We start from the raw sequence: 26096 nt of genomic DNA, 5'->3' as shown, positions 1-26096 counted from the left end.
AAAGTGTTCTAAGCCTTGCAAACAAATCAATCTCAGTCACTCTGAAGTAAGCCGCATATCTCCCCATGAATCTCAACCTCCTCCCCAAAGTGAATCCAAATCTCGCGCAATTACAGCTAGATCAAGACGCGACAGTCAAACATTAAATTTAAGCGGCATAAAGTAAAATAAACCATTCTAGAAGAACTGGGCATCGTTCTTGTCTATGCCCGAGGAGACGCAGGATTAAAGAACTGTAGCGCCCTCTGGATGTCGCATGATTTGAAGCACGACATGTAAAGATGTGGCATTAAGCTTACTGTGAGACACTGCCAAGGGCGCGGATGGCTGATCGTACATAAGAGTTGCTTCGACAGTAAGGGAGGCGTTTGGGAGTGGATTGCCGATGATTTTAAGGAAGGTTGTTTTGTTCTGGGAAGGGGGTGATTAATTTTATACACATTAACTGAGGGTGTTTGGGTTGGGGATGGGGTGTCAGCAATTTTGTACGTGCATCAAGTATTAAAATATCCTTGTAAACTTCAGAGGGGTACTCGCACGTGTGTGAACAGTGTCTTATGAAAAAAACTTGTTTTATTTATGCGTTTTAGGCATATCATACACGTGCAGTTAACAAGGTCAAGGTCAACGTGATGGATTACGCCAGGTGTTCCCGATGTCAGCTGACTACACCGCCAATCGTATTGTGAAAATAACTAGAACATAAAACAATCATCAATTGTTTGCGACGTTGCTGCAGATAAGGTGAGGTGAGGCAGAGGCACACCGAGGAAAGAAATGAAGTGTAGGCACATCTCAACGTTTAGTGGGGTTGTGGGCTTGTCCCGCTTCCCAAGAAAATTTTCAAAAAATGGTCGCTCTAGACAGCACCTACTGCTATAGTTTCCCGAATAGATGTAGTTCAATCTTTTTCAATCAAAGATACATTTTCATAGGCAAGATACTGAAATTTAAGTGATATTTTTTTTCATTTTAATCTTTTTTTTTTTTAAAAAAAATATTTTATTCATTTCAGTGGAGCAGTTATACAAGAATATAGGAATACATTAATGTCATGACAGTATTGGTGTAACAGATTTGCACAAAACGTAGGTAGTCCTTCATACAGCTCTACAAAATAAGTACAATCAAACTTCCATTTCAGTGGAGCATTTATGAACGAGTATAACTGTACCTTGATGGCATAAACGATGTTGGCATAGTATACTGGCATGACATGTAAGCAATGGCTAATAGACTACAGAAAGTACAATCAAGCTTTCATTTCAGTGATAGAGGATACTAAACGACCTTCCGTGTAATACCATTTTTATTAAACGAGTTAATGATTTGGTATCAAACGAGCGAAAGCAAATATTACAGGGAAGCTACTTTATTCTGTTTATTACTCGCCAACATAAATTTACAGAAACTGCCGCGAAATTCCCTACGGTGTGACCACTCTCAGGTTTCCGAGTGAAGCAAGGTCTAGTAAAATTGCGACATCGGCATTAGCATTGTGACGTCACAACATTGAACCATTTTGACGTCATACGGTATTACACTAGTGCAATATTGCCGTAAAAATATTACACTGCAGTATCTTCAACGGGCGAGCAATAAGAGTATTTACATAAGGGTATAAATATGCGTTAATGGCATAACAGTGTTGGCATGTAAGACTAGCATTACAGACAGGTAGTGTCTAATACGCTTATGCAGATAAGTACAACCATGCCTTCATTTCAATGGAGCATTTACAAACGAGTATATGTGTATCTTGATGGTACGGTAGTGTTAGCATAATAGACTAGCATCACAAGTAGGTAGTGTTTAATACGCTTATACAGAAAAGTAAAATCAGGCTCTCATTTCAGTAGATCATTTACAAACGAGTATAAGCATAAGCTGATGGCATGAGTGAGTGAGTTACGTTTTACGCCGCTTTTAGAAATATTCCAGCAATATCACGGCGGGGGACACCAGAAAATGGGCTTCACACATTGTACCCATGTGGGGAATCGAACCCTGGGCCTTCGGCATGACCAGCAACCGCCTTAACCACTACGCTACCCCACCGTCCCCTGATGTCATGAGAGCGTTGACACACATAATACATTCAGAAGGTAGTGCCTAAACATACTTATACAATCACGCAATTCGTTTCAGTGGAGAATTACAAAAGTGTGTAACTGTGGTTTTATAACAATGGTGGCACAAATAGCATAGCATAGCAAATGCGTTAGGTAATACCTAAATAAGTTAGTATTGTAAGAAGCATTTTATAACATATTTACGCAATGGCAAAACAGCTTTCAGCTTTGGACTGAAGGTACGTCTTGAACTAAGTGTAAGCACATACCTAAAGTGCCTTTGGCAGGTACGCTACTGTGAGGTGATAAAGCATGTTGAATGGGTTTCCCTTGTGTAGCGTGTAGTCTTCCCCACAGTCTTTCTCACTCCAATACCCACTCCAATACCCACAACATATTATGTTCTTTTCCGCTCAATCACTTTCCCCCAGCCCTTTCTGCTCAAACCTTTCTGCAAAAATTCTTATTGGCAGTACCCTGTTCAGAGATATCCATTTTTCATTAAAAACAAATGATGAGTGATTTTGGATGTTAATATACTACCCATCAAAAGTTTAGACTCACAAGTGTAAATATAGCCACTTTCTTCAGTCAACTATTCTAAACTAGATTTTGAAAAACGTTCCATACTGTTTAAAGGTACTGTTTACACATTAACCGATATATTGTAAAACACATTCGTAACGTTGAAAAGGTTCATGTCATGAATCTTGTGTGTGCGGTGATGCTTGTGTTCGGCGCTAGGCATCTGTATTTGACATGGAGACCATCTCCCAGTCTACAGTTACTAGCCAGCCAATCCACACGTTAGCACCGTAAAGATGAGTGCCAGACAGGGTAACAATAAGTATCTTTTGAAAATTGTCGTTCGGTAAGAGTAATTAAAACGTGAAACATTTACTTATTGTCACATGTAGCTGAACACTTTTTGATTAAACCACGAGACTAACGCTTAGTCTCTGAAAATATATAATTTTCATAAAAGCAAACAAAAAAAAAAATCCTTTTGCATGAAGAAAGATCCACAGTCAAATGTGAGATGTATCTGTGGATCTAGGAAATGTATGATTGTTTCATTCAGGGCTCAGTGGAAGGGAAAATAAACCTGTTCGGCGACGGTGAGGCTATCTACTCGATCTCACCATAGTCCTAAGTTAATTATAAGTTATTTTATCCAAACGGAAAGACAATGAGCTGACTTGACAACTACTTTTGTGCGTGTCAGATAACGGTCATGCTATCCATTGGGTATTCGTAGGACCAGATGACTTTGCCTAAAATGCGTTCTATCATTCTGATAAACTGACATGTCCACAAGTGTTCTAATTGACGTGCTTAAGTCTAACGGCGGAAGCACTTGTTCGCTTAATGACCTCGTTAGTCGGCCCTCGCCACTAAGCATTTACTGAATCATGTATTCATTCATACGACGAACGGACATACATGTGAGCGAGCACTACCGGGCTCGCGTTCTCTGTGAAATAGACTCGGAAACTAGAATACCGCCAGACGCCAGGCATGTCTAAATTACCGCAATTTGTTGAGAAGCACGGACTTTCGTACTGCTCTGCACGTGCAGTCCGTGCGGTGTTGACGCTCTGCATCTATGCACGCGCATACCGTGCTGCTTGAGATGGGACACTTTCAGGTAGTGTCTGGCAGTTTTGGCTTAGGTTGACGTTCTTCTCTCTGAGCGGTGAGAAGGTGGTGGAGAAGCCCGATGCTTATAGCATTTACTCGTCCCGTCCAAGACGAGGTTTGGAATCCCTACACGTGTAGGATGTTGTGATATTGCCGGAATACTGTTAAAAGCGGCGTAAAGCTATAATCACTCCCTGAATGAATATGGTTCTTATATCCCGAGATAATATTAAGAGCAGAGTTGCCTCCCTTCGGGTGTGAGGATCTTAGGATCGATATCATTTGTACAAAACAATTATTTGCCTTGAACTGACTGGACCGTTTATGGAATAGAGAGATGTTATTTGCTATTGCATCATTTAGCGTGGTTGGGTGCCTGGTTTTATTACCATGTGGAAAACGCACAATGTTTTAGAATATTTTATGACTGTATATTACATTGATATATGGAAATGTTACAGTTTCACAATCTTCAATCGCCCAAGGGTCACGCTGATTACGAACTTCTGAGACCAGTATCCTGTATGCATCGGCAGTTAGAGATAGGCTAAGTGAATTCTGTGTGATCTTCTTCAGCCGACGCGATGGTTGAGGAAGATGGATAGTCTTCGGTACAGCCAATCGCTGAGTGATTCTTAGCCCTGTTCCCTAACCCGACTTACCATGAGGTGCATACTCGCATTTAAGTTATTGTGTCTTCACGGCATTGTATGATGATTTTGATAAACGTCGGTGTTGATTACTCCAGCAAAGTCATGACAGGGGACACCAGAAATAGGCTCCACACATTGTACCCATGTGGGGAATCAAACCCAAGTCTTCGGCGTTACGAGCGAAAGCTTTAACCACTAGGGTAAGTGCCCCGCCGCCCTGACGGTACAAGAAGATAATGGAATCCAAGCAAAACATACCCATTTGTACTTGCTTTGCTGGGCTGTTTCACAGTCCCTGAACCACATTGTTTCCTCTACCTCCTTGGAATGCTAAAGCCCTAAATAAAGCAAGTCAGGATTTCATCACCGCCCGACATATGTGACCTCAAAACCTTGGTTACAAACTCATCTCACACATCTCTCCCTCAGTGAAGTAATCAAACCATTTAGCCCTCGCTATAAAAGCTATAAAAGCGGGATTATATTTATGTTTCACATTCAGCAGGCATTAGTGTCAAATGACCCCTTTTCCCGGCCACGCGATGTCCCAATGTAGTTCCAATCAAATTTCGGATCATGATAAGTCTGCAGCTACCAATGGATGTCGCGTCAAGCGGTTTACGGGCCTGGGCCTAGATTTTCGTAGGTCTTTTAACGCTAAGATAGTCGTAAGTAAATGTTAATGTATGGCACTTACGACTATCTTAGCGCTAAGAGAGCTTCAAAGATCTGGGCCCTGTCATACTACGTACGTTATGGTATCAGGCAGATCGCACGTTACTGTCAACGACGCAGAGAGCTGACCTTGCACAAGACTTGATTTGACAGCCGCTTAAGATTAGTCTAAGGGAAGACGTCGGAAAGAGAGTGAGTTTAGTTTTACGCCGCACACAGCAATATTCCATCTTGTCGGCGTCTTGCTGGTCTGGTCGATAGTTAAGTGAGAGAGTGAGTGAGTGAGTTTGGTTTTACGCCGCTTTTAGCAATATTCCAGCGATATCACGGCGGGGGACACCAGAAAATGGGCCTCACACATTGTACCCATGTGGGGAATCGAACCTGGATCCTCGGCGTGACGAGCGAACGCTTTAACCACTAGTCTACCGCCTCCGATAGTTAAGACTTGATGAGAATATAGTATGACGCTGAGTCTATGGACATATATATTTTTGAGATAGAAACTGATAAGTATTTCATTTAATCAGGGTGCGGTCGGGTAGCCTAATGGTTAAAGCGTTCGCTCGTCACGCCGAACACCCGGGTTCGATTCCCCACATGGGTACAATGTGTGAAACCAATTTTCTGGTGTCCCCCGCCGTGATATTGCTGGAGTATTGCTAAAAAGCGGCGTAAAAGTAAACTCACTCACTCATTTAATCAGAGTAAATGTCCCAGACCATTTTGCTCTCTTTCCACAACAGACCATTTTGGGTTTATTTCTGTCACAGACCATTTTGCTCTATTACCACAACAGACCATTTTGCTCTATTTCCACAACAAACCATTTTTGTTTTATTTCTGTCACAGACCGCTTTGCTCTATTTCCACAACAAACCATTTTTGTTTTATTTCTGTCACAGACCATTTTGCTCTATTTCCACAACAAACCATTTTTTTTATTTCTGTCACAGACCACTTTGCTCTATTTCCACAACAGACCATTTTGTTTTATTTCTGTCTCTGTTCTTTCTATATTACATACTATTATTTTCCTATTTCTATTACAGACCAACTTTGTTTTATTCTTCTGACACCAAATCATACAACACACCAAACCAAACCACACAAAATGACACGACACGCTAAACCACACCACACCCCTACACATATTCCGGTATATACGGTTTCGTAATACACGACAGTGACAGAGCAAAACCACGGAACGCTGAACAGTCGTAAATAAATATCCTGGTTGGCATTCTTCCGCATTGAAATTATTTATAAGGGAAGCATTTCGACCCAACGCGCGTACGTGCCGAAGCGCACGGCGACTAAACAACCATTCATAGACAAATATGTTCCGCTGAGTTAAACAGGCCCCCCTTGTACGTGTCCGTCGATACGAGCTCATCACTCGGCATTCTCCGTACACACCCGAGTGGTTCCGAATGAAAAAACTAAGCGGGGCATGTGCCGGACGAGAAAAACGTGCAGCTTGGGTGCGGGATAGTGATGCAATTGGCGGGGATATGGAAGTAATATAAACACTGGCTTAAAACAAGGCGTACGTGGAAGGTCTCATGTTGGCGTAACGGTAAATTAGGCAATGCCATATTCTCGAAAAAGTTCACATGAATTTTGTTGGTTGGTTTGTTGTTTAACGCCGCACTCAACAATATTCTAGCTATATGACGGGTAAGAATTCCGCCCGTGACCCCCGCTTGAAATGGATTTTGTTTATGATCATTATATCTTGGGTTTGGGGTTTCGACTTAGTATTGTGTCAAATTTAGAGTTGTTAGTCTGTCTCTCTGTCTCTGTCTCAATTTATCCTAAGGCATAGAGTGATATAAAAAACGGGTGCTGTGAACGGAAATCGTATCGGTCTATAAATATTCGAGTCTTATCCATTAATCTACGCAAATGGGATACCATGGCTTCTGTCAACCCTGCCACAGCACCCGATCCCGTTAGTCGCCTCTTATCACAAGCATAGTCGCCTCTTATGACAAGCATGGATTACAGAAGACTAACTCTGACCCGGATCTTCGCGGGCCATTTTCCCAAGAACTAAAGCTGGCCTTAGATGCGATTTCGACCCGTGAAGGTCTCGGGGTAGAGTAGACCTTCAGCAACCCAATGCTTGCCATAAAAGGCGACTATGTTTGGTCGGGCTCTTTGACTTGGTTGACGCATGTCATCGGTCCCCAATTGCGCAGATACAGATTTTCGATACAGATTCTTGCATCGTTGATCATTAGATTGTCTGGTCCAGACTCGATTATTTATAGACGGCCGCCATACAGCTGGAATATTGCTGAATGCGGCGCTAAACTGAACTCACTCCCTTCAATGTCAATCTGACATTGATACTCTGCTATCTTGTTTGAAGCAGCTCGAAACCCAGCCCACTCACTCACTCCGAAAGGAACGGTAAACCCCCCCCCCAAAAAAAAAAACAAAAACAAACAAACAAAACAAAACAAAAACAACAACAAAACCCCCCCAAAAAAAACAAAGAAAAACAGCGAATGTCTATAATTCAGTATTATCTTATGAACAACAAACTTCAGGCTCAAAAACGTCGCATTGTTAGTAAAAGAAAAACCCAAATCTTTATCTGACAATATCAATATCAATTCCATGCATAAATTTATTGTACGTTTATTGAGCACTGCATATTGATAAATTCCACCAGAAATGGTAATATTTAATTATTGCGACTCTTTTAATCGATTCATTCAGTGTTCAAAATGTATAGAGCGGAGGAGAGTAATTTAATCAACAAACGTACAGGTTATGCGATATGCGATATACGATCGAGGTCACGGAGTCGCAGGAACTGCTGCATGATAAAACGATTTTATGTACGCTTCGTCAGTCAGCAAATGACATTGATTTCCTCCACATCTGCAGCTTTTACAGCCGTAAAGATGTTTCATCACATACCAACTGAGTCACCCAGTTCATGTTGCCACTATGTATGTGTTGTGTTTGTAGGTTGACCTGCAGAAGGGTACCTCCACATCACTTCGATACTGCGATAATGTCAAGATATTAAGTTGAAGGTTGAACGTAACGGTCGTAAACATTTCAGTTTCTCATTTGGAAAGTTCAAAATTATTATCATGACATTTCAACTTCATTTTATCGGGAAATTTTAACTGAGCATCATCAACAGCAAAAATATCAACCAAACAGAAGAAAAAGCACACAAAAAGGGCCCCGCCCCCCAAAAAAAACCCCAAAAACAAAACAAAACAAACAAAACAAACAACCCCCCGAAACAAATAAAAACTAACAAACACCACCCCAACCCCCCCCCCCAAAAAAAAAAAAAAAAACAACAACAAAAACAAAACAAAAAACAAAAAAACAAAACAAAACAAAACAAAACAAACAAACAAAAACAAATAAAGAAACAAACAAAATTGGATGACCCTTAAAAACTTAACTTTCGTATTTTCCTGTCTTTATTCGTTCTTTTTGTCTCCTTTCAGCTCATTCCTCTGTGTGTTATCATCGGCGGGGCGTGCGTCGGGGCGTGTACGTTTATGGGCTACGCTCTTACGACCAAGCCAGACGTCAGGTGAGTGTGCTATGAAACACGAAAATATTGGCGAAATAAACGAAAATAAATATCAGCAAGTTTGAAAAATAAATTGTATTTGTTGTTCATTGTGTCTTTCTCACCACCATTTGTCGGGCAGTACCGTAACCTAGTGGTTAAAGCGAAGACCCGAGTTCTATTTCCCGTATAGGTATCAGAGCTTAAGGTAAGCATTATGCAGTTGGGGTATATATTCTTTGGACTTGTGGCGGCAACTGGTTACAAAAGTTTTCATAGATGAACTTTTTATATGATGAGTCGGTGCAATACAGATCGGCGGTGTTGGAATGATAATATCATAGTTCTAAAATACCCCATATTTTCCTCGGTCTTACGTAAATATTTCTGAGTTTATAGAGTAGAACTAAACGACCCAGTTTGTCTATTTTACTAAAAAACGAGCATCCTGAACGCTGTGTCTGTTATTGGTGATCTTCATTTTCCAACTTATAAGATAATTAGCATTGTTTGTTAAGCTTTAAGATTACATGCATGGTCCGTTTCAAGTTATATTAATCCGTCAGTCAGATATGCGCTCGTCTTAATTACTAAGTTACTTGATAAGCGTTATGCACTAATCGTCAAGACTACATGTCCAGAGAGAAAAGTAAAGATTACTCTATTATAACACACTCGCCGAGAAAACCGTTAGATAAGTTTAGTCATTTCGGCATTGTCAAGTCTTTGAAGCAACGCTGGTAATCTCAAAATTCAGGTAGGCGGCAGTGTAGATTAGTAACATTTGTAGGATTAGTCAGTTGAACGTGCGTCCATGTCACGAACTTGGAGAGCATCGGTGGTATATATAACGGCCTTTATTCGGGGTACTTCACTCGAGAAATGCACCGAATAAAGACTGGCCACTAACTGATGCTTCTCTTGGTTATTTTGAAGGTAAGCCATGTTCATCTCATTCAATGTATGTTCCTAAATTATGTTCATGTTTTCTGTTTTATGTTGCGTCCCATACTGTTAGTTTATACGATATACTGTCACTTAAACTATGCAGTATAGGCTAAGTACACCAGGGACTATTTTAGTTAGGTCAGACCATGTAGCAACAGCCTAAATATTCAGTCTCCATCAAAATAGTTTAGAGTATAATCCAGTAGCGTCAGGCATAATCTAACTTAAGTAGATCACATTTACATATAATCGGGCTTGTGGAAGCAGAGAAATCCTTGTGCAGGTCTTGTATATTTTATTGCGTGTTTGCAATCAATATACCAGTGAATGTATTTCTAAATGGTTATTGTGTGCGTTTAATTCAAATTCAAAGATAACTATGCTGTATACGAAAAACTAGGTAGCACGCATAAACCTTGTTGTTTCATTCTGCTGCTCAATATTGCTACGTTTTCAGTATTGTTAAGCTCTAATTAAGTATACGTTGAACACTTTCAATAAGATGCTGTTCGACATATGATCTTTAGCATCTCACGATAGTCTAGGTGTGGTCATATGATTCAACTAGCTCACTGACGTGTATATGTTTTGTGTATTCTTATTACTCCCTTTAAGTTGTATTCAGTTGGGACGTAACATTTACGACCTCCACAAACAGAAGATCATTTTAGTGATTGATAACACGTGTACGACGTCTTACTGTAGCGTAACGTCATCGACGTTATCAGTCTCGACGCTTATTTCTCAGCTGCACTGTCCTCACTTCTGTGTAATCCTTGCAATTGTTTATTGTAAGGTATTTTGTCAGTAAGGTGTGTAACTGTTAATTCACACGGTTAATATTATTTGCAGTTTTTGTACAAGCTTGAAATATTGCGAATGCTTTATTATGTGATGACTCATGAAATGCACCGAATAAAGACTGGCCACTAATTGATGCTTCTCTTGGTTATTTTGAAGGTGTGCGGTCCCAAGCTAATTCCCCGACAACAATTCTAGGTATTATAATTATCCTAGGCCACATATAAACCCTAAAAAGGTTACTATAAGGTCAAGGTTATTATAATAACAAGAATGTTATTTAGGCGGTCGGCAATAAAGTTAGAAGGGTCCGTCAGGCGATGAGAAACACAAAAAATAAAAAAGCTGCCAGTAGTAAAAGTGATTCAGTGCCACACGTTTTAGTCAGATAAACTTGATGGATTAAGTCGATTATTTACAGGCCGCCATACAGTTGGAAGATTGCTGAGTGCGGGATTAAGAGATGAATTAATGATAATGCTAATGATGATAATGATGACGATGATGATGGTAGTGGTGATGATGGTGTTGATGATGATGATGACAATGGCGACGTTGTTGTTCATGACGATGATGATGATGATGATGATGATGATGATGATGATGGTGGTTGTGTGTTTATTGCAGAGTTAACAAAAGCGACGCTGTTCCACCATGGGAGAAAGTCAAAGCTACCGAGTGTAGGAAGGTGAGTGACAACATGACGCCATTCCATTACAGCAACCAGTGTGCAGAATACTTTCCAAATTTTCCTAGCCGGGCTAGGTATGACTGTAAATTACTAAACTCGCCAGCCAGGCCAGAGATAACTGTCCCGACTCTATTTTTACCAGCCATGGGCTAATGGGCCAGTGGCTATTTCGCACACTTATAGCAACAGGACAACAGGACATCATGGCACCAGGACAACAGGACATCATGGCAACAGGGCAACACCGAAACAGAGCAACATGCAGGACACCATCACACAATGACAACATGGAACCAGATCAAAATGGTAACATGACATCAAAACAACATGGCAACAGGACATGGTAGCATGGCAACTAACAACAGGACAACTTGACAACATGACATCGGGACAGCATGACAACACGGTACCAGGACAGCATGACGCATGACAAATAGGACAACGTACCAACTGACCAACATGACAACTGGCAAATGACAACAGGACAGCATGACCATAGGATAACATGACAACTGACAATAGGACATGACAACTGACAACAGGACAACATGACAATTGATAAATGACAACAGGACAAGACGACACAACACATTTGAAGAACCCTTTCACATTAGTAGTTAACCAGAACAGAGGAAGGACGTGTAATGTACGTTCACTTGATGGCTGTTATTCTTAATGTAGTCACAGTAGACCGATCCAGTCTGTCAATCAAAGCTGGCGCATGCGTCGATTTCGGCCATCCGCACTTATTTCCGGGGTCAAACGAAGCCTCCGAAGCGATGTGCTTCGAATTATACCACTCAAACTTTCCGCTTTAAATATCATCCATAAACTACGGATACCAAAGTACCACAAGCAGAATTCATCAACACCGTTCTCAATGTACATACGTTTCGCCGGCGGTGACGCCATTGTCAGAGGCTGTCCCCCAAACGTCAAAAAACGAAGTGGGCGGGGCTTATCGGCCCTGACTGGATCGGTCTGTTCTGACCACACTATGCCAGTTACAGAAGTACTGCCCAAAGTTGAACGACACTCGGTCACACAAATATAACTGAAACAGTTTCCAGTGCGACATTGAAGTACACTCAATCATTCACTCAGTGATGTGTGTTAAACATCGGCCAAATCGGCAAAAATCAAAGTCACTCACCGATATATGATTGAAACATCGGTTAAAGCGACATGAAACCCGACTTTCTGATACAAATCTGAAACATCGATCAAAGCGGCACAAAACCCCGCTCACTCACTCATTGAAATAACTGAAACATCTGTCAAATCGGCATAAAACCCAACTTACTCACACAGCGATGTAACTGAAACATCTGTCAAAGCGGCATAAAACCAAAATCACTCCCTGATACAGCTGAAACACTGGCCAAAGCGGCATGAAACCAAAATCACTGAAATATCGGCCAAAGCGACATAAAACCTAAGTCACCCACTCACTCACTGACACAACTGAACCTTCCTATAAACCGTCATTAAGTCCTTAACCCGACTCACTGACTCGCTGTTATACCGGACACAAGGTTCAAATGTTCACTCACTCACTCACTCACTCACTCACTCACTCACTCACTCACTCACTGAGTTTTCCAAGCGATGTTAAACCACACTCCCTCCCTCTATTACAGATGGTGACCTTGAACCAGAAGTACCTCCCTATCCCAGAACTGGAGAAGCTGAGAGAGGAGATAGGCAGCTACAAGCTCTAAACGCCTTACAAAGTTGTTATGTAGTTTTGTTGTTAGTGTTGTGAAGAAGTGCTGTATGAGTGGACACAGATGCACAAAGGCTATCCTGGATTTCTTGGACCCTGGGACCCAGGACCGAGGATCCGAAGCACCAGGACGTTCTATTCTTGACTAGTTACAACATACCCCTGATTATATTTCTAAGTTTGTCAGCTACAAACTATCTGTTTGAATTCATGGAGTCAAAATGATCACGTTTAGTTACTGATCGTAACGACGTGTACTTGATTGTATTTTTATGTCTGTCGGCACCAAACACAAGATTGTGCCCTGAAATACGTGGAGTCGCAATAATCCTTGGTTATATTTTATGGGAAAGTAGCGGAGCTACTGTTAGAAAAACTATGCTATTTTAGTTCAAAGTAAACCGTGAGCTAAAGCTAGACGAGTTTCCCTTCTCTTTCATGTTCAGCCTTTTCTATAGTTGCATGTTTCATTGATGTGCTCAGATGATACTTCTGTATTTCGTTTCGTTGAACATATTCGAGAAGTTCAGGAGGAGAATAAAATTCCAAACAAATAAATAAACTACCTTCAAAGATTCACGTCTGTCAAATGTTTAGAAATCATTTATTTATAATGTTATTTGAAGTTTTAGCTTTCTAGCTGCACCAAAGATATTTGCTGCGAGTCTGTGCAGCGAAGTACACCACGTGATACATTGTGTTTGTGCTCCATTTCAGTATCTTTCAAACCAATATTAGATATGACATTTTCGTTTGTAGAAATGTAGGACTGGTGTGCAAATGCTGTATAAATGGTCGACGAAAGAATAAAATATATTTGGAAAGACGTTTGCCCATTGATTTTCAGCAGCGGAGGCACTGCTTTGCCCTATGTGGAGAACCGGTTTGAGGTGTGTAAAACCGGTTTGTTCTCAGTGTAAAATCGGTTTGCTCTGTGTGTAGAACCGGTTTGCTCTCTGTTTAGAACGGGTTAGCTTTCTGTTTAAAACCGGTTTGTTCTCTGTCTTACTTATTCGTCTTTCATAATTTGAAGATCCAGATTAGAATAGTTCATCAGCCACCCATGATTGATGTCAAGTGGCCAGGCTTGATGGCATGGCTCATACGTCATCGTATCCCAGTTGCGTTTGTTCATGATCTTTATTTCCGTCTCTTGATTGTCTGGTCCAAACTCAGTTATTTCCAAACCACCGTCATTTAGCTGGAATACAGCTGAGTGCAACTAAAAATGTAAGCGAAACGAGGCCCTAAAGATCGACCTTGGTCGTATTTCACAAAAATATCGTAGCGCTAAGATGATTGTACCTCCAATACCTCATATAAGAGAGATTTACGACAGTCGTAGCGCGAAGGTGATCGTAAATAGTGAGTGAGTTAATATCAACGTCACAATTGAAAGAACTAAACTACTACTACTAAAAAAGTGTGGATGAGCAAAATTGACTTTGAAAGTTGTTGGGACTTCTGTTCCCCCTCGGGAGGACAATAATGTTACGCTACTTCAGCCCCCTTTGGGGATACAGCTACTAACGATCGCACTTGCTAATTTACAACACCATGCTTAAAACACATCTCATCTATGTACAAAATATATTCAAAATTTATGTAGCAATTCTATTTCCTTTAAAAGATGATTAACATTATAATGATAACGACTTCTTCAAATCTGGATTGACAACCCAAGTAGGTATAACCGATATACGGCTATATTATTATAATTTATTGATAAATACTTGGGTGTCCCACTTCTTTGCATTAGATCTCAGATATATGATCTTATGACGGCTTTATAATCAGAATAAGGGATGAGAAGAGGTGTCACAGATTTGTTGAGTGCCTCCTTGACAGCAAGATCGGCCATTGTGTTACCATAGATTCCAACATGGCTGGGTAACCAACAGAAGACGACGTCGCATTGGCCAGTAGCAAGATCATTATACAATTCAACGATGTCAGCTAAAAGTGGATGTTGAGAAAATACATTTTTAATAGCCTGAAGGCATGGAAGAGATTCTGAACAAAGGATATATTGTTTATATCTAGGGTGTTTATCAATATAGTTTAGGGCTGTTAATATGACATGTGCTTCTCCTGTAAAAATGGAAGTGCTGTTAGGTAATCTAGAAGATATTGTTCTGGATCCAATGACAGTGGCAAAAGCAGCTGCGCCAACGTCCTTGGACCCATCTGTAAATGACGATTTATACGTACTATACTTAAATTTTAATTGATTATATTCTTGTTTGTATTGTAAGTCATTAGTTTCGGATTTCTACATTTACTTAATGTAAGGTCAACTTGTGGTCTAAACAGTTGCCAAGGAAGGGAAGAAAAGAAGAAGAAGGAACTATATTTTCTAGATCAATGCCAGCAGCAGAGAGAAAAGGTTTCATTCTTAGTCCAAGAGGCGGAACAAGAGAAGACTTCTTATTGAAAACACAGTTATATGCAGGGTCGGATTTCTTGGATACAGTTTAGTGAGACACCGTAAAGATAATTTGATACGACGGTGGTGAAGAGTAGGTTCGTCTGCTTCAATGTACAGACTGTCAACAGGAGAAGTTCGGAATGATCAAAGACAAAGTCTTAGACCTTGGTGATGGATAGAATCAAGTATTTTGAGGTTGCTTTTACAGGCTCCACCATAGACAATGGAGCAGTAATCCAGTTTAGATCTGATGAGTGACCTGTATGTAACTGTAGGAGGGTTGTTTGGTCTCCTCCCCACTTTGTATTTGAAACGACATTCAACAAATCGAGCTCCTTCAGGCATTTGGTTTTTTTTAGGTATTTAATATGTGGCAGAAAGGTTAAGTGTGAGTCAAAGATGAGACCAAGGAACTTAGCTTCTTCGACAACTGTGATGGGTGCACCACTTAAATATAAGTCAGGGTCTTTATGAGGTTTGTAGTTTCGGCAGAAGTGAATGCAGTTTGTTTTAGATTGAAAAAATTTAAACCCGTTCTTAGGCACCATTTATGAATTTTGTTGAGACAGATTTGTACAGTACTTCTCAGTGGTTCGCATGTTTTTGCCACGACAAGAAATATTAAAGTCATCCATGAATAGGGAATCATTGATTGAATCTGTTAAAACTTTTGAAAGACTACTTATTTTAATACTAAATAAAGTCACAGACAAAATACTGCCTTGTGGAACGCCCTGATCCTGTTTGTTGTAATGATCAGAGAGGGTAGACCCCACTCAGACTTGAAATTGTCTGCCCGTTAAAAACTGATATGAAATGAGATAAACAACCTCTCAAACCAAATTCATGTGAATTTTTTTAAATACCATGTTTCCACGTGGTATCACAAGCCTTTTCTGGGTAAAAAAATATAGATACATCAGGCTGGTCATTGACAATAGAATTCTTAATGAATGATTCCAGTCGAACCAAATGGTCAATGGTGCTTCCATTTTGACGGAAACCACACTGAATGTTAGAATCAGATTATTGGTCTCCAAATACCACACTAAACGATCCTTTACCATTCGTTCCATAGTTTTGCAAACGCAGCTAGTTAATGATATAGGTCGATAATTAGATGCATCTGAATGGTCTTTACCAGGCTTAGGTATAGGAACCACAATAGCATTCCGCCAAGACTGAGGGAATGTTCCTGAAGTCCAAATTTCATAAAAAAAATTCTAAAAGTACTTCAAGACATGAGCTGATAGTGAATATTATCTGCCCCTGTCGCTGTATCATGAGCTTGCACGAGAGCAGTTTGTAGTTCATGTAGGGAAAATCATTCGTTGTAGTACACCATTGTCAGAGTTGAAATTAATGCTTTCTTTTCCTCTAACTTCTGGTATCTCTGGAATTCGGGAAGATAGTTTGATGAAGACGAATGTTTAGCTAATGTTTCCCCAAATTTGTTTGCAATATCTGAAGCATCTTCCAAAATATGATCTCCGTCTTTAAGGTGTTTAACGCTTGTTTTGGAACCCTTGCCCCTGATCCTTTGTACCATATTCCACACCTTTGATATAGGTGTGCGGGAGTTAATCTTGGAGACATAGGTTCTGCATGACTGAAGTTTATTTTGCTTGAAAGTACGTCGAGCTTTAGCTCTGGTTACTTTAACATTATTCAAATCATGTACAGTTGGATGTTTGCGAAAATATTTAACCGCTTTCTTCCTGTTTTTCCTAACCTGTTTGCAATCGCCATCGAACCATGGCTTACGAACATGTGGATTTACAGAGGACTTAGGAATTGTTTTGGTAGCTTTCGCATTCAGTGTATCAGAAAACAATTGAATGTGGTCAGCAATATTCTGAAACGTTTCATGTTTGAGTTTCTCAGTACATAGTGATGTGGTATTTAGACCAGAGAACCTTTGAAAAACTCCACCTTGATGAGGGTGGAACATCAGACGGTTATTGACTGAGCGAAGTGTAGGAAAATGGTCACTTCCACATAAATCATCATGGACCGACCATGAAAATTCATTCAGAAGATCTGCATCTGTGAGTGTAACGTTCAAGGCAGAATAGCTACCTATAGCAGGGTGCAAATATGTATGGGTAACATCATTCAATATGTAGAGACTATTGTCAGAAATAAAATCTTCTATTATTTTTCCCTTGGTATTGATAAAACTTCTTCCCCATCTTAAAAACATGAAGACAAAAGTCTTCCATAGTTCAACCTCAAGTTAGACTTCTCTTCATATTCGGGTTTCGGCATTTGAATCCCGAATCTGAATATTTCTTTCAGATTCGGGATTCAAATCATTCGGAGTTATGACCAACAGTGTCAATATACATTATCTCACCCCTTCTAGGGTACTGGGGGCCGCTAGTAAACCTGAGTATCGTAAAAACATGAACACCCAAACCTACATGTTTCCATATTTCAGCCTCAAGTTAGACTTCTCTTCATATTCGGGTTTCGGCATTTGAATCCCGAATCTGAATATTTCTTTCAGATTCGGGATTCAAATCATTCGGAGTTATGACCAACAGTGTCAATATACATTATCTCACCCTTCAAAGGTACTAGGGGCCGCTAGTAAACCTGGGTATCGTAAAAACATGAATACCCAAACCTACATTTTTACAGTTCTAGTGTGACAAGTTCAAAACCTTACAATGGTTTAACTTTTGTTCGAACTTATCTGTGAAGTATTGTTATTTTAAAGTTCGTTTTAGTTTGTCTGAATTTTGAACTTGATGAAAAAGGAAATGTTATGAATTTCATATCATTTCCTTTGGCACAGACATCTAGATGCTCACTCAGTGGGATACATCGGGTTTCAAGTCACTTTACATGTTGTCTATGAACCCGGGCTCGCAAATCTTCTGAATGAGCAAAATACCATTCATTACAGCCTGTGCATGTTACGACATATATACTCTCCCAAAAAGAAACGCAAAATTGCAATGTCATGTAGCAATGAATTAAACGTGATTCATTTTACAAAAGGGTTTGCTCTGTTTGTGAGTCCTATGGTGTTTATGTCTTGAAACAAAACGCACCATCGGTAAAATACCCGACGGAGTACTTAACACCCATCAGGCTATACACCATAAACAAAACACATTGCTTTCTGTCTGCCTCTGTCATATTATGCAGTTACACAGACAAGCAGGTGTAATACCTGTACATATGATATGTTATGATGTTTGTTGTTTGCAAACGAACTGCATCCATTTTTCTCGGATGACTGTATCAAGTGGAAAACGGTGCAAACTCAGATTGTCCGTTTCAAGTCCTGCTTTTGACCTGGACGAACGACAGTTTCCAGCCACGCAGTACTTCACCATCTTGGTATTTGTTAACTGGTTTGAACGCAAATGAAGACATCATGTATTTACAAATCCTAACATAACTCTTTCTTGGCAACGGTACAAGATTCCACATCGAGACGTCACATCGAAAACAATAAAAGAATTTGTCACCCATATGAATCATACTATCTTATAACTCACCATACTTCTAAAGTGCCTATCAAACAGATCACCTCTATCTACACACGCAATGAACCATCAGTGTATCGGCAAATGAACCAGACAATTTTGAATGATTTGAATGAGGTTCAAACATATAAAAATTGTACATTGGTTGTTTATGTTTTTAAGATACCCAGGCTCAAAGGAGCACCTACTACATTGGAAGGGGTGAGATAATGTATATTGACACTGCTGGTCATAACTCCGAATCTAAACAAAATATTCAGTTTCGGGATTCGAATCCCGAATCCGAAAAAAAATTCGGGAGGCTGAAATATGGTTTGGGTGTTCATGTTTTCACGATACGCAGGTTTACTAGCGGCCCCCAGTACCCTAGAAGGGGTGAGATAATGTATATTGCCACTGTTGGTCATAACTCCGAATGTGCACAAAATATTCGGATTCGGGAGTCAAATGCCGAAACATGAATATGAAGAAAAGTCTAACTTAAGGTTGAAATATGGAAAAACTTAGTTTTAGTCTTCATATTCTTACGATTTGAATCCCGAATCTGAAAACATATTCATAGATACATAGATATATCGATACACAGATACATATAGATATATAGATACACAGATACATATAGATATATAGATACATACAAACACAGATACATAGATACATGCATAGAAGCATAGATACACAGATACATACAGGGATACATACAGAGATACATACAGGCATACTTACAGACCTACATACACACACACACACATACATACATACATACATACATACATACATACATACATACATACATACATACATACATACATACATACATACAGGGATACATACATACATACATACATACATACAGACATACATACAGACAGACAGACATACACACATACATACATACATACATACATACAGAGATGCATGCATAGATACATACAGACATACATACAGAGATACATACAGACATAGACATACAGAGATACAGACATACATACAGAGATACATACATACATATATGCATGCATGCATACATAGATAGATAGATACATGCATAGAAGCATGCGTAGATACATACAGAGATACATACAGACATACATACAGACATACTTACAGACCTACATACAGAGATACACACACATACACACACACATACATACATACATACATACATACATACAGAGATACAGGCATACATACAGAGATACATACATGCATACATACACACAGAGATACATACATACAGAGATGCATGCATGCAGTCATGCATACGTACGTACGTACATACATACATACATACATACATACATACATACATACATACATACATACATACATACATACTGAACGCAGTGCTGGATCTAGAAAAGTGAAATCTGGAATGTGAACAGAAATTCAAATCCAGGATTTGAGTCTAGAATGTGAGAAAAATATTCAGATTCGGGATTCGAATCCCGAATCCCGAATCCGTTTCTAACTTCATGTTGATTATACCGATATACCGATACACCAATATACAGATATATACCGATATACAGATATACCAACATGCCAATATATCAATACACCGATATGCTAATACACCAATATACCGATAGACCAATATAGCAATATACTGATATACCTGTAATACCGCGAACCGTTTATACAAAGTCTTGGTTTAGTGACATTTACGGGATGATAAATTTGTCGTCCAAACGCTGGACAAGTTTGCTCCATTTTGAGCAATAGTCCAGCAATATCACGATGGGGGACGTCATGATGTTCCACACATGTGGGGAATCTAAACTCACTTACAAAGAAGCAAAGAAACACTAAGTCTTGCTCAGTTCTGTTTCAAAACAAAATACAGGGAAGCCATGTATTTTTCTCTTTTAGAGTGAAGGTTTTCTGTTTCTTGCATTCTACCACTTTTTATGCTGAAATGAGTTCATTTTGCGCCGATCCGTTAACATTCTTCAAACTAAACTCTTCAAAACAGGGAAATGCATTAAACGTACAATATACAATATAATGTATTTAAGTATGCACAGCCAACTAAAGTATGCATAGATGAACTTCCAAACAGGGATGAATATATGTATAGTTGTCGTTTTCAGAATAAATGCAGTTCTCTCACTGACATCCAAGACATGATTGATGGGATTCAAACATAGGAATTGTCTTAATGATGATTGCTATCAAGTTATATCAAAATGTACTCATGAAAACGCTCGTGCGTTTCTTTTTCCTTCTTCATTTTTGAAGAGTCCAATTCTAACGTTTCAATACCGTTTCTGATGGCTTACTTTTAGCGCCTTTAAGGAGAATTCTACTGTGAGAAAGGAAGTAGCAAGTAGATTCACAAGACAATGCATTTCTTGTTTTGATAATCTTTGTCTTCAGTTGTTTTTTCATTAGAAATGCATTAAGTTTTCGACATAAATAGCAGCAATACCGATAATGCGGTGAAACAGCAATCTCTCGACCCGTCTTAACAAGATAAAAATATTATTTCTCTCGCATAGGTATTTGTCCTAGAAAATGATATGTACTTTGGTACACGTGCTCCAAACATTGGTGTTTAAACCATTTATGTACATTGTCCATTCTTTGGGGCGGATACTTCGAATAAGCTACTGTTCAAGATAGAGACTTGAAGTATAGAAGTAAATGAGGCTGAGTAAACTGTTTAGTGTTTGAACCATTAATTTTGTGCTGATCCGTTAACATTCATCAAACTAAACTCTTCAAAACAGGGAAATGCATTACGCGTACAATATATAATGCATTTAAGTATGCATAGCCAAATAAGCTTGAACACAGATGAACTTCCAAACACGGATGAATATATGTTGTCATTTGCAGCATAAATGCAGTTCACGCACTGACTTCCAAGACATGATTGATGGGATAATTCAAACAGGATTTGTCTTAATGACAAATTTGGAAAATCATTTTGCAATTTTGAAATTAGAATATCGTGGATAAAAAGTTAAGCGCCACTCAGTATATTTTGCAATTTTGACATTAGTAGACAGTGAATGAAAAGCGCCCCTCAGTATATTTGCAAAAACATAGGCTGGCATATAGGAAATCTGTCAGAAAAAAACGACCTATCATAATTTCGTTTGGTACATTTAGTTGACAAACAAAACCGTAATGGAAATGATCTTTTACTTTCAACTAGATGCATGCACTTTTGGAAACAAAAGGGTTTTCCTCAAAAGGGTTACCTTTTCCAAAGTGAAAATCAGAAATGGTCACATGATTGGCACTTTTAACAAGTGAAACCTGAATTTAATGCTCTTCTATAAGCACAAGAGGAATAGTTATTTTGGTTTAAAAAGCAGTGTCATCATTACTGTAGCAATATTTCCTTTCATTATAAATCCAAATGATTATGACATCCCTGAAAGGTTACCAGACGAACCTTCTTTCTAAATATGGATTGGTCTTCCCAATAAGTTCAGTGTAACATTTCCAGTTTCGCATCTTAGCCTTGAAATAGACTGGCGCTTAACTTCTTGTTCTCGGTATTTTTAAAAATATGATACCAGACTGTCGATGTGGAATCTGTCATACTGGGATATATACTACCCCCAAAAAGAAACGCATAGACGATTTGTATTTTTACAAATCTATTCATAACCTACAGTGTTTAAACGATTGTCAAAATATGTAACAAAAATGTTGGTAACATGATGTTGCACAACTGCACAAGTGAAAAATCGATTTTACCTGCAAACGTTGATTTTGATGAGATTCCTCACAAGGATTAAGAGAGGCATCGCCACAATGCAACAGAAATCACTTTCCAGTTGAAACTGTGCAGCAATGAGCTTTCATTGTCTGGCAACAAAAGTCCAGATTACTTACAGAAATCGTTTTGAAGGTGTCTCCAAGTCAAATTCGTCACGTCTTGACTCTGTGACGTCGACAAACCCGACGTCGTGGTCGTGCTGCGTTGTCATAACCCCTCATGCCTCCGTTATGTAAAAGTGTCCATTTGGTTGTCTAGACATTATAGGCAGGTGCAAACATTTCAGGCACTAAAGTCTAATTGTGCATGAAATATACATGTTTAAAAATACAACATTTTCGCAACAAATTTCTCGTCTATGCGTTTCTTTTTTGATACTATGTTTCCTGTGTCATAATGTGCCAGAGGTAGGTTTTTGGTTAAACCGAATCTTTTTATAAGAAAATGGCTTGTCGTATACAATTTATCCACAAGTTAAATAAAGATACTTTCTGTGAAACATAACATATGTTTTAGCAGTTGGGACCCGTGAAGGTCCCGGGGTAGAAAAAGCCTTCAGCAACCCGCTTGCCATAAAAGCTGACTATGCTTGTCTTAAGAGGCGACTAACGAGATCGGGTGGTCAGGCTCGCTGACTTGGTTGACACATCCCATCGGTTCCCATTTGTGCAGATAGATGCTCATGCTGTTGATCGCTGGGTTGTCTGGTCCAGACTCGATAATTTATAGACTGCCGCCATATAGCTGGAATATTGCTGATTGCGACATAGAATTAAAACTCACTCTCTCGCTTTTAACAGTTGATAACATGATAATGATTTTTATGGAAACAGCAAAACCAGGCTATCATTCTTTCAAGGCTGGGAAGGTGAAGATCAACGTCAAGACACATTCTTGTAAGTGGGTGAACCTTTTGAAGCACGTTTTCTGCATACAAACACGGGAACATTATCTGGGAGAACTAGTGCCAATCACAGGTTTTTGGCATCGACAAGGGAGGTAACTCTGCAAGGTGGATTGCGGAACCGTGCTAAGGATATTCATTGCAACCTAGTTTAATATATTCCATATATAATTGAATTTTAAAGACGCGTTTGTGTTTTATTTTGATTGTTTAAAGGGGACCCACAAGCCAGTAATTTATGAACCATAACAAAAATAGTCCTCTCGCGCATCGGCCTTTACTCGCAGAAACCAGGCTAGCTATACACAAGGCTAATTACCCTTATCATTAGTGTTCGCCATGCCTGGAAATGCTGGCTAATAAATATGCTATCACTAATACCGTACTTCTTTCTCCGCATGAATTTACATAATGGAAGAACATTACCACCTCAATTTCTTTCTCGGGGATATTAATACAATCTTTGAAGACAACAAATTCTTGGAAGTAATATTCAGAGATGATGGTAAGTACAATCATATGGCACAAATGTTATTGCATGATAATAAAGCGATTGAAGAGTCATACAATAATATCTTTCAAAGATGTTCATTCACACACCTCAAGTATTCGTGCATATATAATTTGGTCATCGTACAGATTTTGATCATCTGTCAGTTGTTCATCTCAACGATCTCCTCCAGAGTTTTTAAGCCGAAGTATCTTAATATGAGCTCTCGTTCCACAACCAATGTAAATTTCGTAAACACACAGTATGGCTAACAAATACGGGGACTGACCCCCTGGAAAGCTTGTTTGGAGTGGTCCATTATTCGAGTTCCATTGGTACTATGAATAAACAATCTATGGAACACTGTATATCTTATATTTTCTTAACGTACATATTCATATTTGTGATATACCGAAGATTTACGCTGTCATGCCATTAAAGTATCTTGAAAGGAAATCTGTTATTTGTTTATATTTTATCCTGACCAGGTAGCCCATCTCCCTCTTGGAGGAATGCCAAATCCAGCCAGTTCCCCTTGTCCGGTCAAAGAATTCCAGCGCGTGCTTTACTGACCTAATTGTGACCGTTGAACTAGCAATAAAACAAAATCCTGATACCGCCAGTTGTAAACAAACTTGGCAGGTGTCGTATTACGATGGCAATCATAATTCTTTATCTACGTGTACAGTAAACATCCCTGTGCACTTAAAATATACCACTCATCCGATGGTAGATGACCAAATGTTGGACACACGAACACATACAGATACACATATAACCTCTCGCACCTTTTTGTAATCTCCAAGAAGACTTGTCCCCCTCTCCATGGTTGTTGTGTGTGAAAATACGACAAACCAATCAGAACGCGCGTAATGGATGCAGTGCCTTGACAAGCATAATTCCGACCACTTAAATCGTTTATGGTATTATGTTATTGTCTAAAAAATCATGATAAAAATATATATCGTCATATTGAAAGCAGTAAGAACGTAGCTACTAGAATTGTGCTGTCTAATGTGAGTTTTGTTTCATAAGAATCGGCGACAGATTTAAATTTACATTAATTGACATAACGGCTCTCACTGGTGTATTTCTGACGCTATTTCTGACTTGTGGGGATTGTACAAACGCTTCTATCAGTGTTAGGAAATGTAATTATATATCGCTGCGAGTTTCTGAACAATAATATTATCTATGAATATAACAAATCAACCTTAACCTTTAACATAGTACAAACATTTCACATCTCTGGGAATATTTTTGTCAGACTTTTATGGGTCGTTAATACACTTTTCAGCGAATTCATTAAACTGTCCACTTGGGATATGACAGCAAGCTTACAAGAATGTTCAGTTTGGGAAAATATTTGTAATTTTTGACTTTCTGCTTTGGGATTAAATGTAGGTATGTTCTTTTTTATAAATGTTATTTGTTAATTAATACGTCAGAATATGTCTTAAACGCTTGCTTTTTTCCTTCTTTTAGTTGTGTCAAGAAGGTATAATATTGTTTAAAGTAAATCTGCGAAATCCAAAACAGCAAGACAATCTATGAGACCTTTTGATATATTAAGTACCACTGGAATCAAACAGGAATAGACTAATCCTTCCTGTTTATATTGGTTCTTAGGTCATAATAAGATCATTCGAGAGGGACATGAGTCGCTATTTGGCTTGTCTGGAATAACATGCGTTGGCCACGAATGGTGCAGACACCCAGTTGTGGGTACAGTAACATGCAACATCACTTGACAAAATACAGTGACGACGTGTCCCAGTACACCCAGCTGCAAATGGGTATCTTGTGTGGACGAAGCTGTGTGATAACTCGTTGTTTGTTATGTAAAAGACTGAGTTGAATACTCCCCTTTGAGTTGAGTTGGTACACACAAAAAAACCCCGAAAGAAACACTGGGTCTTTTGCTTGCTTTGGATCGTTTTCAAGAGTACCTTTATACCACAACTTCTCAAAATGAAGTTTTTACTGATCACAATAACTTAACTTTTCTTCACGAAATGATAACATTTGACTTTGGAAAGGAATAAGTCTTGTGATTAGGCACATTCAAAAACAATAGTTGTGCTGGTGCTCTCACCAAACTGTAAATGCATAATGACTCTGTATGTTTGTATGTTTGTTTGTATGTTTGTACATTATATTATGGTAATTCTGCAAGATGCTCTTCGTGTTCGTCAACTAATTATGTTACCTATGATTGTAGTAGAAAGTTAGAGGAGAAGCATATGCAATGTGAATGTACAAAGTAAGTGTTTTACTG

At 39.1% G+C, this 26096-nt stretch overlaps 1 protein-coding gene across 1 annotated transcript in view; it reads left to right on the top strand.

Moving 5' to 3' along the window:
• The window catches only part of LOC137259276 (normal mucosa of esophagus-specific gene 1 protein-like), a 30166-nt gene extending 16576 nt beyond the window's left edge, over window positions 1–13590 (top strand). Inside the window, exons 3-5 of the mRNA XM_067796908.1 lie at window positions 8527–8615; window positions 10971–11031; window positions 12675–13590. Of these exons, the coding sequence (XP_067653009.1) occupies window positions 8527–8615; window positions 10971–11031; window positions 12675–12755 (231 nt within the window). The 3' untranslated portion in view covers window positions 12756–13590. The remainder of the gene's footprint in view (window positions 1–8526; window positions 8616–10970; window positions 11032–12674) is intronic.
• Window positions 13591–26096: the final 12506 nt, after the last annotated feature.

This window comes from Haliotis asinina, chromosome 13 (genome assembly GCF_037392515.1).
Source record: "Haliotis asinina isolate JCU_RB_2024 chromosome 13, JCU_Hal_asi_v2, whole genome shotgun sequence".
Taxonomy (NCBI): Eukaryota; Metazoa; Mollusca; class Gastropoda; order Lepetellida; family Haliotidae; genus Haliotis; species Haliotis asinina.
This window is presented reverse-complemented; position numbering and strand designations above follow the sequence as displayed.